We start from the raw sequence: 13163 nt of genomic DNA, 5'->3' as shown, positions 1-13163 counted from the left end.
CAGAGTTAATATCCTGGTGTTGAATACTTTAAAATTTCTGGGGGCACCTGGGTGGCTCAGTCAGTTTGAAGCATTTGACTTCGGCTCAAGTCATGATCTCACGGTTCATGAGTTCGAGACCCGTATCGGGCTCTGTGCTCACAGCTCAGAACCTGGAGCCTGCTTCGGATTCTGTGTCTCTTTTCCCTGTCTGCCTCTCCCCCTTTCTCACTCTGTCTCTCTCTCAAAATAAACATTAAAAACATAAAATAAAATTTCTATTTATAGGATCAGCCACTATTTATAATACTCGACTCTCTGAAATAACTAACATGGAAGAAATTAGAATGAACATGGGATTTTGTCCACAATTCAATATTCAATTTGACTTTCTTACTGTGAGAGAAAACCTTAGGCTATTTGCTAAAATAAAAGGGATTCACTCCAAGGAGGTAGAACAAGAGGTAGGTGAACATATTTGAACTGATGACTTTGAAAATAATTTACTTTGCTCCTGACTATATATTTTTAACCATTACTTTATTTATTTTCATAAATAAAGCTTGGTTGATGAAGTTCTTAGAATAGACTTCTCCTAATTATTAGGAAAACTGATTAAAGTAAAATATTTTGTATTACGTAGAGGTGTTTTTTTTTTGATAGGTAAAAAGAATTATAATGGAATTGGACATACAAAACATTCAAGACGTTATTGCTAAAAAATTAAGTGGTGGACAAAAGAGAAAACTAACACTTGGGATTGCCCTTTTAGGGGATCCTCAGGTAAGAGAGGAAAAAAATGTTTTGAAATTAATTTGCGTTGAAGGATATCAAGCTATCATGAAAGTCTAGATTCTGATTACCAAGTATGAGAGGAAATTTGTAATCGGGGACCATACAAGCTTCTGAGGAATCCCGTGGAAAGGCCGTATTTGAATCTAGGAATCATATGGGTTTCCATGCAACTTTCCGAAGGTCCTCGCTTGGATCTGGAAGGCACTTTCATACTCTTTCTCATCTGTAGATTTTGCTACTGGATGAACCAACTGCTGGACTAGATCCTTTTTCAAAGCACCGAGTTTGGAATCTCCTGAAGGAGCGGAAAACAAACCGTGTGATCCTTTTCAGCACCCAGGTTATGGATGAGGCTGACATCTTGGCCGGTGATTCTTGGTTTCTTTCTTCTAACTGGTTATTTAAGGACTTAACGTGAGAGATATTGTCCATAGTCTTTTTTTTTTTTAAAGAGAATCTTGCTTAGAGTCCATTAGCGTGACGACATTCTAAAGCTGCACTTTGCTTCAAAGGAATGCTGATCTTCCCATGAGTTCTCAGACCCGTGCTTGATGCATCTTCTTGTCTGTAACTTCCTTCCCTGTCTGCATTAATCACAAGTACATTTTAAAAGTTTTGAAACCCCAGTATTAACTTTCATATAGTTTTTGGTGATTGGGTAGAAAAAACTTTTAGCTGGGAAAAATTCTTTTTAAATTTACAAGCCTTTGTGGCCTTCTTAGGAAGATCCTTGCATCGCTAACCAAGGTGTGGAGTGTGAAGATGTAGGATTGGAGAATGTTCTGCCTAGGACATAGTGGCAGTGGAGGACTGGTTTCAGTAAGCCAGGAAGGGGTATGGAAGATGAATCTGAAAAAAATTAAGTCAGAAATGGACTCAGTGAAAAGAAGAGAAATTTTTGCTGTCTGATGTGCAGTATGATCCTCTTCTAAGTTTCCTTAAAATATACTTTACCTCCATGTTGGTTACTTCCTGCCTCAATAAAGCTATAAAACAAGCCATTCCCAAACGTAGTATCTTATGCCAATAAGCATTTATTTAGTGCATAAGTTGGAGAGTTGGCAATTTAGAGCGGGCTCACTTAGTGAGATTTTCCCATCTTTGACTGGGTTCACTTACTTATGTCTGGTAGCTGAATGGCCATTAGCAAGGCCAGTTGGTTGACCTAAGGTGACTTAGGTGACAGCTCCACTTTAGGTGTATTTCATCTTCCTGCAGAATACCCCAGGCATTCTCATGGTAGGGACTAAGGTTCTAGAGACCAAGTCCCAAAGCATAAGCCCATATCAAGCCTCTACTTGCCAAAGTACGCTAACATGCCATTGGCCAAATAAGTCACATGGTGGAGGCAGGTATCAAGGAGTGGAGCAGGTGTCCTTGCTCATGGTGAGAGAACACTGCACAGCTACATGGTAAAGTATGTGGATGAAGGGAGAGTTGAAGAATTGGGCTTCTTTGTAATGATTTATGTCATTGGATAACCTGTGAGGGATGCAGTGAATTTCTGATTCCTACTTCAAAGTAAGAATGGGGATGAGAAGTGGTGCTATAGCCAAGAGCTCAGTTGTATTGAGACTGCATTCATACTGATAAATCCATTCAGTATCTTGGTCTCCAGAGCAGAGACCATACCCATAAAAGGAATTCACATAATTCTTTCTTTTTTTCCTACTCAGATAGGAAAGTGTTTCTGTCTAATGGGAAGTTGAAATGTGCAGGGTCATCTTTGTTTCTGAAGCAAAAATGGGGTATTGGATATCGTTTAAGGTAATGTATTCTGGGAGCAACTTTTAAAAAAATGTTTTTAAATGTTTATTTATCTTTGAGTGAGAGAGACAGAGGGCAAGCAAGGGAGGGACAGAGAGAGAGGGAGACACAGAATCCAAAACAGGCTTCAGGCTCTGAGCTGTCAACACGAAGCCCGACATAGGGCTCCAACTCATGAACCGTGAGATCGTGATCTGAGTTGAAGTCAGACACTTAACCGACTGAGCCACCCAGGCACCAATGGAAGTAGCTTTTTCATAGGACTATGGATATAAGGGGTGGCATTTCATGTAATCCTCTAGAGATATAAGAAAGCCAACCTAATATTTGGTGGAAATTGATTTACAGTAAATAGTACAATATATCTTCCTCATTAACATTGGTTGGTTGTCTTTTGGTTTTAAACATGTAAATTTCTAAATTCGTATATATCTTTCAATAGAATATTTTTTGGCTAACATATAAAAATTTATAATCATGTTTTCAAAAAACAAATTAATTTAAAACATTTTAAATTAATTTATTTTTTCGAAAGAGAAAGATAGTGTGGGAGGGACAGAGAGAGAGAGAGAAAAGGAAAGAGAGAGAGAGAGAATCCCATACAGGCTCTCCACTTTCAGCACAGAGCCCAACACAGGGCTCAAACTCACAAACCACGAGATCATGACCTGAGCTGAAATCAATAGTCGGACGCTTAACCGACTGAGCCACCCAGGCGCCCCCCAAAAAAGCAAGAAATTTTTAATGAAACAGTTGGCCCTGAAGGTCTGAAATTGTATTCCAAATCTACTTTATATGTCAGAATCAACTTCAGTGTCAGAATATCGCATGGGATAATTTAGAAAGCACAGCATATGAACAAGCAATTTATTGGCATGAATAGAGGCCATTTGCTGCAAGTAAGCAATTGTTTATTAAAAACCTTATTAATTTTTTAATGATCCAGAAGTCATGTTTTATGTACTTTACATCCTATCATGATTTTATATATGCATATCTCAATATATATAATCCATCTATCTATCTATATATATGTTTATATGCCAGCTTGCTGTCAATCTATCCATATTGTATGTACACTGAAATTTCAACTTACTTTAGTTACATTTTAGGAAGTTGGCTGGGTGTTTGGGATTGACATGTAATACCCTGTATTTTCCCCACTTAAAACAATTCAAACAAGGCTACCATTTAGTACTTGGAAGTAGAATATCTGATTTCTGAGAACTGAGTTGTGAAAGTATCAGGAGATGCCTGTAATTTATTCAAATTATTTAATGGAAAACTGTGTTGTAATGAGCTGTGGTGTTGGAGAAGAAATCAAAAGACTTCTGCTTCTTTTGTAACCGTAGTTTACACAGGAATGAAATGTGTAATCCAGAGAGAATCACATCCCTTGTTAGGCGGCACATCCCTGAGGCCAAGTTAAAAGCAGAAAGTGAAGAAAAGCTTGTGTATCTTTTGCCCTTGGAAAGAACAAGCAAATTTCCAGGTAACTTACTGTATGGTCGCACAGAGTACAGCTAAGTTTCTGTGACAGTGCCGACTGCATTCTTTGCCTTCTGTCAGTTGGGTTTTAAAGCTTATACCCATGAAAATATTTATTCCTAAGAGCTCCGCCTCCTGTTTTCAATATAATAAAATGTGTTATCAGACACGTGGTTTTCATGTGAGAGCAACAAAAATTTCCATTACTGTATTTCACTGAAAAACCCAGATTTGCTTGCTTTATCAGCATTAAATGAAGCTTTGAAATATCTATTTTTAGAAAAAGTAAAAACTTTTAATTTCTGTTAGAGACACGGGTTAAATAAGACCTTATTTTTTTTTATTTAAAAAATTTTTTAACATTTATTTATTTTTGAGAGACAGAGAGACACAGAGCACAAGTGGGGGAGGAGCATAGAGAGAGGGAGACTCAGAATTTGAATCAGGCTCCAGGCTCTAAGCTGTCAGCACAGAGCCTGATGCAGGGCTCGGACTCACTGACCACTAGATCATGACCTGAGCTGAAGTCAGATGCTTAACTGACTGAGCCACCGAAGTGCCCCATAAGGACTTATTCTTAAAAAACAGTTGGAAGTAAAGTCTTTGTAAAGTGTCATTTTAATTATAAGTATAATATACTCGATAGAGAGGCACCTGGGTGGTTCAGTCAGTTAGTCGTCTACCTTTGGCTCAGGTCATGATCTCATAGTTCATGGTTTCTAGCCCCAAGTCAGGCTCTGTGCTGACAGCTCAGAGCCTGGAGCCTGTTTCAGATTCTGTATCTCCCTCTCTCTCTGCCCCTTCCCCACTTGCACTATGTCTCTCTTTCTCTCAAAAATAAATAAGGGGTTCCTGGGTGGCTCAGTCAGTTAAGTGTCCGACTTCGGCTCAGGTCTGTGCTGACAGCCAGCTCAGAGCCTGGAGCCTGTTTCAGATTCTGTATCTCCCTCTCTCTCTGACCCTCCCCTGCTCATGCTGTCTCTTTCTCAGAAATAAATAAAAACATTAAAATAAATAAATAAATAAAACACATTAAAACATTTTTAAAAGTTAGAAAATACAGAGAAGGAAATATAGCTTACCCATGCTTGATGAATTAAAAAATTTTTTTTAAATATTTATTTATTTTTGAGAGAGACACAGAGTGTGAGCAGGGAAGAGGCAGAGAAAGAGGGAGACACAGAATCTGAAGTAGGCTCCAGGCTCTGAGCTGTCAGCACAGAGCCCGACTTGGGGATCAAACTCACAAATCACAAGATCATGACCTGAGCTGAAGTCAGATGCCTAACCGACTGAGCCACCCAGGCACCCCTTGATGAATTTTTAAGTAGGCGTACGTACTTACACAAACACACACATGGCCATGGTGATACAAGAAATTTTAAAGTTTATGAAACAAAAAAGAGATGTGAAATAATAAAATTGATTTGAAGGAAAGAAGAACATGGGGATATTTTTATTGGATTATTTTGACAGCTTTAATTTGAAAGTGCTTTTAGATTTATCTATTCTGAGGAATCTTTAGGATTTCAGTGTATTTATCAGCAATTTTAATTGCATTAATTTCTTACTGTCTTCTTTTTAGATCTTTACAGTGACCTTGAAAAGTGTGCTAATCAGGGCATAATGAATTATGATGTTTCCATGACAACTCTGAATGAAGTCTTCTTGAATCTAGAAGGCAAATCAACAATTGATGAGCCAGGTATAATAATGCGTATCTAGCAGAAAATTAAGAAAGAAAAAAAAAGTGTCCATGTGTTGTCATATTTGTAGATTTTTATGTGGAATTCTGCCTAGAATGTCTATTAGGTATAAAATAGGGTTGCCTACTCTTCAAAATATAATTATTTCATTTTTATTTAAATTATTTGTAGTTTTGTTTATTTTTTACAGAGAGAGTGAGTGTGCCTATGTGCACGTGTGCGTGTGCACACACACACACATGCACACACACACACACACGAGCGAGTCAGGGAGGGGCAGAGAGAGAGAAGAGGACAGAGGATCCAAGGCAGGCTCTACACTGACAGCAGAGAGCCTGATACAGGGCTTAAACTCAGGAACCATGTGATCATGACCTGAGCTGAAGCCAGACGCTTAACTGACTGAGCCACCCAGGTGCCCCTAAATGTATTATAATTACTCAATATCTAACATAATCAGACTTGGTGCTAGGTAATTACTTTTTAACATTCATCTCCCTCTCGTGGCAGTAATAATCACGCCCCTTTGCAGTGCCCACTTGTCCTTATCATCAATAGCTCCCTGCTAATGTTGAGTCCTAGCTTCGTCTCTCACCTGCCATTCTCTATGAAAATGTACTCTTGCTTAGCTAATAAATGAACTCTAATTTATGTATTAATAACAGATAACTCAATAAGATGCTATGTTCCCTTAGTTTAGTTTGTAATAAGAATCATTAGAAGAATTTCGGAGCCAACTATTTGCCAGCCACTGTGCTCAGCTGTTGGATTGCATTGTTCCTAATTCCCTCATAACTTGGTTATGCAGGGAGAAAACTGAAATTTGGAGAAGTTGAGCAATCAGCCAAAACATAACAGCTGCTGTGTGGCATATGTGGCATTTGAACTGGAGGTCTTTCATGGACTTTCTATTCCTTAAAGCCAGTGTCTTGAAATAGTCACTGGGCTGTCAATCATCAGCAGTTCTGTGGAGGAGCTCCAGATGACAGAGGAGATCTTTTAGAAACTCAGTTACTTACATTTATCCCTGTGTTTTTGCATAAAACTGCCTCTGCAAAAATCCCTTGGTAATAAGCAGCTGTTGATATGAAAGAATAAATGCTTCTCAAGACGCCTAAACCAATTCTCAAGTTAATTTACTCACTCATTGGAATTGGATCCATTATATTTGTCTGCAGGACACATGTTCCACGTAAGAGTTATGGATATCAGTAGCTTAACTTCTTAGAAGCCCTGTTTCAAAACATTCTAGTGTAGCTTTCAAAGTTTCTAAAGAGAAAGTACAAATAACATAGCCTGTTATAATGGTTTACTACATGGCTACAGAGTTCGGCATTTGGAAACAGGAGAGAGTCAGTGAGACAAGGGATGCTGGAACTGAGTCTCAAATGCAACAGGCTCCTTGTTCTCTTCCTGGACGGAGAAAGGCCGTCAGCACCGGAACTCTCTGGAGGCGACAGGTGTGTGCAGTGGCCAGGCTTCGCTTCTTAAAGTTAAAGCATGAGAGAAAACTTCTTTTGTCCTTGTAAGTATCAGACTGCTTTATTTTTATTTTTATTTTCTTAAATTTTTAATGTTTTATTTATTTCTGAGAGAGAGATAGAGACAGCGTGAGCAGGGGAGGGTCAGAGAGAGAAGGAGACACAGAATCGGAAGCAGGCTCCAGGCTCTGAGCTGTCAGCACAGAGCCCGACGTGGGGCTCGAACCCACAGACCGTGAGATCATGACCTGAGCTGAAGTCTGACGCCCAACCGACTGAGCCACCCAGGCACCCCTATTTTTTTTTTTAAAAGTATATTTTAATTACTGATTTTGAGAGATAATGAGAGAGCAAGCAGGGAAAGGACAGAGACCAAGGCAGAGAGAGAATCCCAAGCAGGCCCCACACTTTCAGCACAAGAGCCTGATTCAGGGCTCGAACTCACAAACCATGAGATCATGACCTGAGCCAAAAATTAAGAGGCAGACACTTAACTGACTGAGCCACCCAGGTGCCCCAGTATCAAACTACTTTAAAACTCTCTAGTCAGTATATGCAGAAAAGTTCGAATGTCAAGGAAATAAGTCTATTAATTTCTTCATTCTTTAAACAAATGTTTTTCCAGTGCCTATAGTACTGTCCTACAGAAGTGAGTACAACTAAAAAGGCCTTTAGACTTAAATCTTGTGGGGGAGAAAAATACTAATTAAGTAATTACCCAATAAATATGTTAATCGTTCATTGTGTCACAAATCTTTATTGAAGCTTGTTATGTGCTAGGTATGGTTTTAGGTGCTATGGTGTTTACCTTCTGACTGGGAGGAAAAGATAACAACAAATACAGAAATGAAATAAATTATATAGTAGGTTATACAAAATAGAGTAAGGGGGTGGCACTAGTGGGAGTTAGGGGATCATTCTAATTCTAAACAAGGTGGTCAGCGTTGGCCCATTGAAATGGTCACATTTGAGCCAGTACTGGATGACATGAAGGGATTAGTAGATAAAAGAGAGAGAATCCCAGTTTAGAGCAGAAAGCATCAATCATATTTGGCGAAAAGGGAAATTGTGAAAGGTTTTAAGAAGAGAAGATCTGAAAGTAGACAACTCTTTCAAGGTGCTTGGACATGGAGGGAGGTAGAAAGGTCAATAGTAGTTGAAGGGAGATTGAACTTTGAAGGAATTTTCTTTTTTATTATTGCCTTTTTTTTTTTTTTACCCCCTTAATGAATGGAAGACATTAGAACATGCTTCAGTCATGGTAGGAATATGCCAGTAGGATGAAAATAATTAAAGATGAGCTAACTAAGCAAGGTGTCAGGGAGGGTGGCAAGGGTCTGGGTCCAGAGCAGTACTGAGAAGAACTGAGCTTTGGTAGTGAGCAGAGACAGCATCTCTTACAACAGAAGGACAGACTGAGGGGATGGATATGTTTTCTGTTCTTGGAGGTGAGGTGATAAGATCAGCAAGAGTTTCTGTCTGATGGACTTCATTTTTTTCCCTATGAAATAGGAGGCTGAGAGTGAGGGAGAAGACGGTAGAGCCTGAGGTCCGATGCGAAAGTAGTCATTGCAAAGAGTGGACTCAGAAACTTATTAGAGAAACAAAAAGATGACTTGAGAAACTTCCACTGGTAGTTTGAGCTGGAAGAATGAATTCTAGGACCTGAAAAATAGTGCATTAAATATGGCATCTAGTTTCATGAAAATTAAAGTAGACACAAAACAGCAGCTGATGCAAGTTAAAATTGTACTTGAAATTGTACACATTGCAAGTTCGAGGACAGTGTGAAATAAGGCTTCTTTCCCTTTAAAACGACGTATTCTGTCCAGTGTTTTCCCTGTGGTTCTGGTCAACCAGCACACCCACCAGAGGATCCCAGTTGGATTTCACATTTTCTTTTGATGCTCTATTATCCTTGAACATCTCGCAGTGTGATATGATTTATGAAAATTTTTGAGTCTACTTTCAGATTAACCTCATTTTCATTTTATGTAACTGAACACTATATTTGTATGTTGAATTTCCATAGGTTGGCATTACTTAGCATGTTTGTGACTTCAGTAGTCGGAGGGAAAATAGACTTGCATTTTATTTTTTTTTACTTAGGTTATTGATACTTGGTATTCCTTTAATCCCTACCATCTTTGAGAAGATATTGGTTGTGTTATCTTACTCTACTCACTGTTGGGAGCTCTCATCCAGTATGTACTTCCTTTCTCTGGAACAACCCTCACAGACTCCTCTTACCAGTCTATTGGTCATCAACAACACCGGTGAGAAATAGGGATTAGATCTCCTCTTGACTTTTATCATCAAAGATCTTTTGAAACACAAACCTGAGCAGCAAAAAAGACCTATATTAAAAACACCTTGAGAGACAACGGGGAGAAGTGGTGTGTGTATCTACAGCTTGCTTTGTTTTCAAATTAAGTGAATTGATGGCATGTTTTCAAATCAAGAAAAATAATGGACAGAATGGATAATATCAAATTACCTTACTGTCATGAAGATGTCTTGAATGGGTCATCGTGCAGTAAATATCACTGCAGAGTTCACCAGATACAACAGGTTAGGTAACGAGTAGGACTGATTTGTATCATTAGTAGAACAAGCCTGGGTTAGGAGGTATAGATTTTGTATATAGTATTTGTAGTTACAAACATCACAGGGATCGGGCAGAGTTTATAAAAATCACTAATAAGAAGTTTTCTTTCTGTGTGAATTGCAAATCTAGCTCTCAGGAATCACCCCCTTTACCTTTATAAGAATTACAAAATACATGAACATATTTCTGAAAAGAGTCTTTCCACTCAACATGGTAACCACATTTCATTGTCCCAGCACCGTAATTAATCTCAGCATATTCTCAGAGAGTGAAGGTCTTTACCATGATATTCTGGGTATTCCTTAACATGAGAAGAAATCATTGCTATTTTAAAGGGGAGATGTTGGTTTTCTCGCTGTTATCCTGCCTCCTTTGTTGATTACATCAGGATCAAACATCGAAGACCTTGTGCAGGCACTGAGACGTCAGGATATACTTTTGGAAGTAGATGATTTTAGAAATAGAAATGGCTCAGATGATCCTTCCTACAATGGAGCCATCATAGTGTCTGGTGACCGGAAGGTATGTTTGTGTCCGTGTGCTGTTTAATCATGAATGGGGTCTTGCTGCCTTCTAATACTTTAGATCTATAGAAAAGCAACTCAACTATTCTACATCAGTATAACTTGAGCCCTTGTCGAATTAAAGTAGGAAATTTTAATCCTTTAAAGAGCACATTTTTCTATCTCTTAAAGACATCATCTTTTACTAGTGATTTTTAAAAAGTTTATTTTGAGAGGGGGGAAGGGGCAGAGAGAGGGAGAGTGACAGAATCCCAAGCAGGTTCCACACTGTCAGCACAGAGCCCTGTGCGGGGCTCGAACTCACAAACCACGGGATCATGACCTGAACCAAAACCAAGAGTCGGAAACTTAACCAGCTGAGCAACCCAGGTGCCCTTATTAGTAATTTTATTTGTTATAAAAGCAACACATGTTTTGCAACAACAAGGATAGATCTTGAGGGCATAATGCTAAGTGAAATAAATCAGAGAAAGGCAGATACTACATGGTATCGCTTAGAAGTAGGGAAAAAAAAAAGTCAAACTCCTAGAAGCAGAGAGTAGAAAAGTGGTTGCCAGAGGCTAAGGGGTGGGGAAAATCGGGATAGGTTGGTAAAAGGGTATAAGCCTTCAGCTATAAGATAAATAAGGTTTGAAGACCCAATGTGTAATGTGGAAACTATAGTTGGTAACACTGTATGGTATAATTGTAATTTGCTGAGTGGAACTTAAATGTTCACATATATATTATATATATATAATATGTATATAATATATATATTGTTCATATATATATTATATACATATTATATATNCATGTATAGGATATATATGCACACAGATATACGTGTGAGGTGATGGATATGTTAACTAGATGGGAGGAATCTTTTCACAATGTATATGTCAAACCATTATGATCTACATTTTAAGTATCTTAAAATTTTGTCAATTACATCTACATAAAGCAGGAAAAAAAAGCAATGAATTTTTAATAGGGACATTAGAACATTACTAGGATATGTAATATAGAAGGGAAAATTCTTTAAATAATTTCATTTCTTTATTTTTCCATATTTCTAACTGAATCATTTGGTAAATGTCATCTACATACTTTTCCTTTATATAAACACAAACCCATTATTTATAGGAAAAATTCATATTCTAAAATATATTTCCTAAATTATAGAGGCCCTGCAACTTTCTCTGTCACATAAAATTCAAATCTTTGACATCTTTCCACGTTAGTGAAATGTTCATCTACTTCATTTACAGAGTAAGTCCTTTGGATTACCAAAATAATGCATTCTTCTAACTTCAAAAAGGCTGAAGTGTCAAAGAAAAATTAATAGTCTCCTTCTCACCCAAATTCCACCCTGGTAATTTATAAATTATACAGAAAGTATGAAAGTATATTTGCTTTAAGAATTTAGAACTCATATTTGTGTATGTGTTTGTGTTTTTTAGGATTACAGATTTTCAATTGCATGTAATACCAAGAGAATGACTTGTTTTCCTGTTCTTATGGGAATTGTTAGCAATGCCCTTCTTGGAATTTTTAACTTTACAGAACTTATTAAAACGGAGAGAAGCACATTGCCTTTTGTAAGTATAGTATTGACTTATATAAGAGACAATTTAGCAAGGGAGAAAGGTCAAGAACTCTATAGCTTATCACCTGAGTCCGAGTCCTGTTTCTGCTCTTTATTAGCAAGTTTCTTAGCCATTCCTTGCTTTACTGTTTTCATCTGTAAAATGGAGGATATAATTGTACCTACTATATACGATTATTGTGAGGATTAAATCAGTTTCCTCAGTGCCCAAAACAGAGCCTGATATATTTCATTCATTCTACAAATATTTCTTGAGTGTCTACCTGATACTTCCAGGTGCTGGGAATACAGCCTGAACAGAACAGACAAAAGTTCTAATCTATGGAGCTTACATTCCTGTAATGGGGACAGTTAGCATTCAATCCGTGTTTGCTGTTAGTTGTTCTAAAAAGTTAAGAATTTTTCAAGCAGTTTTATGTTTAATCTCAAATTTTTAATGGGAAAAAATTTTTAAATAATAAAATTTCTTACTTTAGTAATTTAAATATAACCTGCTATTTTCTATCCTTTATGCTGATCTTTGTTTCTATGATATTTATTGCCACCTGATACAACAATATAGAGTTGTTTTATCACTGGCCTCATCCTTCCAGTTTAAAATGTTGTCTAACCAGGGGCACCTGGATGGCTCTGGTTTTTGAGCATCCAACTCTTGATTTCCACTCAGGTCACGATCTCATGATTCATTTGGTCGAGCCTGCGTCGTGCTATCAGCATGGAGCCTGCTTGGGATTCTCTGTCTCCCTCTCTCTCTGCCACTCCCCTGCTCACATGAGCACGGTCTCTCTCAAACTAAATCAACAAATTTTAAAAATAAAATAAAATCCTGTCTAGTCAAAGATTATACACAGCTCCCCAAGACATAGAACATTAAAAAAGCCAAGATCTAAAAGGGCACTGAAAACTTTTTAAAATAAAAGAGAAAAATAATAGGCCTGATAAAGAATCATACTTTGGGCTTGGTTTGGTTTGCTGTCTTGAATAACTCTTCACACTTAGCTAGGTACCTAATACCTAGTTGCTGAAATCAGTGAATGAACAGACTTGCTCAGAAACCCAGAACACCTACAAAGGCTCAAATGCATCCTTAATCTTACATCACTTCTCCCTGGGGAAATTATAGAGTATGTGATATACATTGATTAAAGTAAGTATAGAAGAGTATATACCACATCCACCCTCAGTCCCCAATCCTGTGGTATCTCGTTGGGGCCCAGGCTTCCTCCA

The 13163-nt window shown here is 37.8% G+C and overlaps 1 protein-coding gene across 1 annotated transcript in view; it reads left to right on the top strand.

The window, feature by feature from the left end:
- ABCA10 (ATP binding cassette subfamily A member 10) overlaps positions 1–13163 on the top strand; it is a 65244-nt gene that overhangs the window by 28385 nt on the left and 23696 nt on the right. Inside the window, exons 11-20 of the mRNA XM_077780282.1 lie at positions 268–443; positions 643–762; positions 1004–1142; positions 2451–2541; positions 3894–4033; positions 5615–5734; positions 7062–7260; positions 9326–9492; positions 10213–10346; positions 11791–11928. Of these exons, the coding sequence (XP_077636408.1) occupies positions 268–443; positions 643–762; positions 1004–1142; positions 2451–2541; positions 3894–4033; positions 5615–5734; positions 7062–7260; positions 9326–9492; positions 10213–10346; positions 11791–11928 (1424 nt within the window). The remainder of the gene's footprint in view (positions 1–267; positions 444–642; positions 763–1003; positions 1143–2450; positions 2542–3893; positions 4034–5614; positions 5735–7061; positions 7261–9325; positions 9493–10212; positions 10347–11790; positions 11929–13163) is intronic.

Source organism: Crocuta crocuta, unplaced genomic scaffold (assembly GCF_008692635.1).
Source record: "Crocuta crocuta isolate KB4526 unplaced genomic scaffold, BGI_CrCroc_1.0 scaffold288, whole genome shotgun sequence".
NCBI classification, from domain to species: Eukaryota; Metazoa; Chordata; class Mammalia; order Carnivora; family Hyaenidae; genus Crocuta; species Crocuta crocuta.
This window is presented reverse-complemented; position numbering and strand designations above follow the sequence as displayed.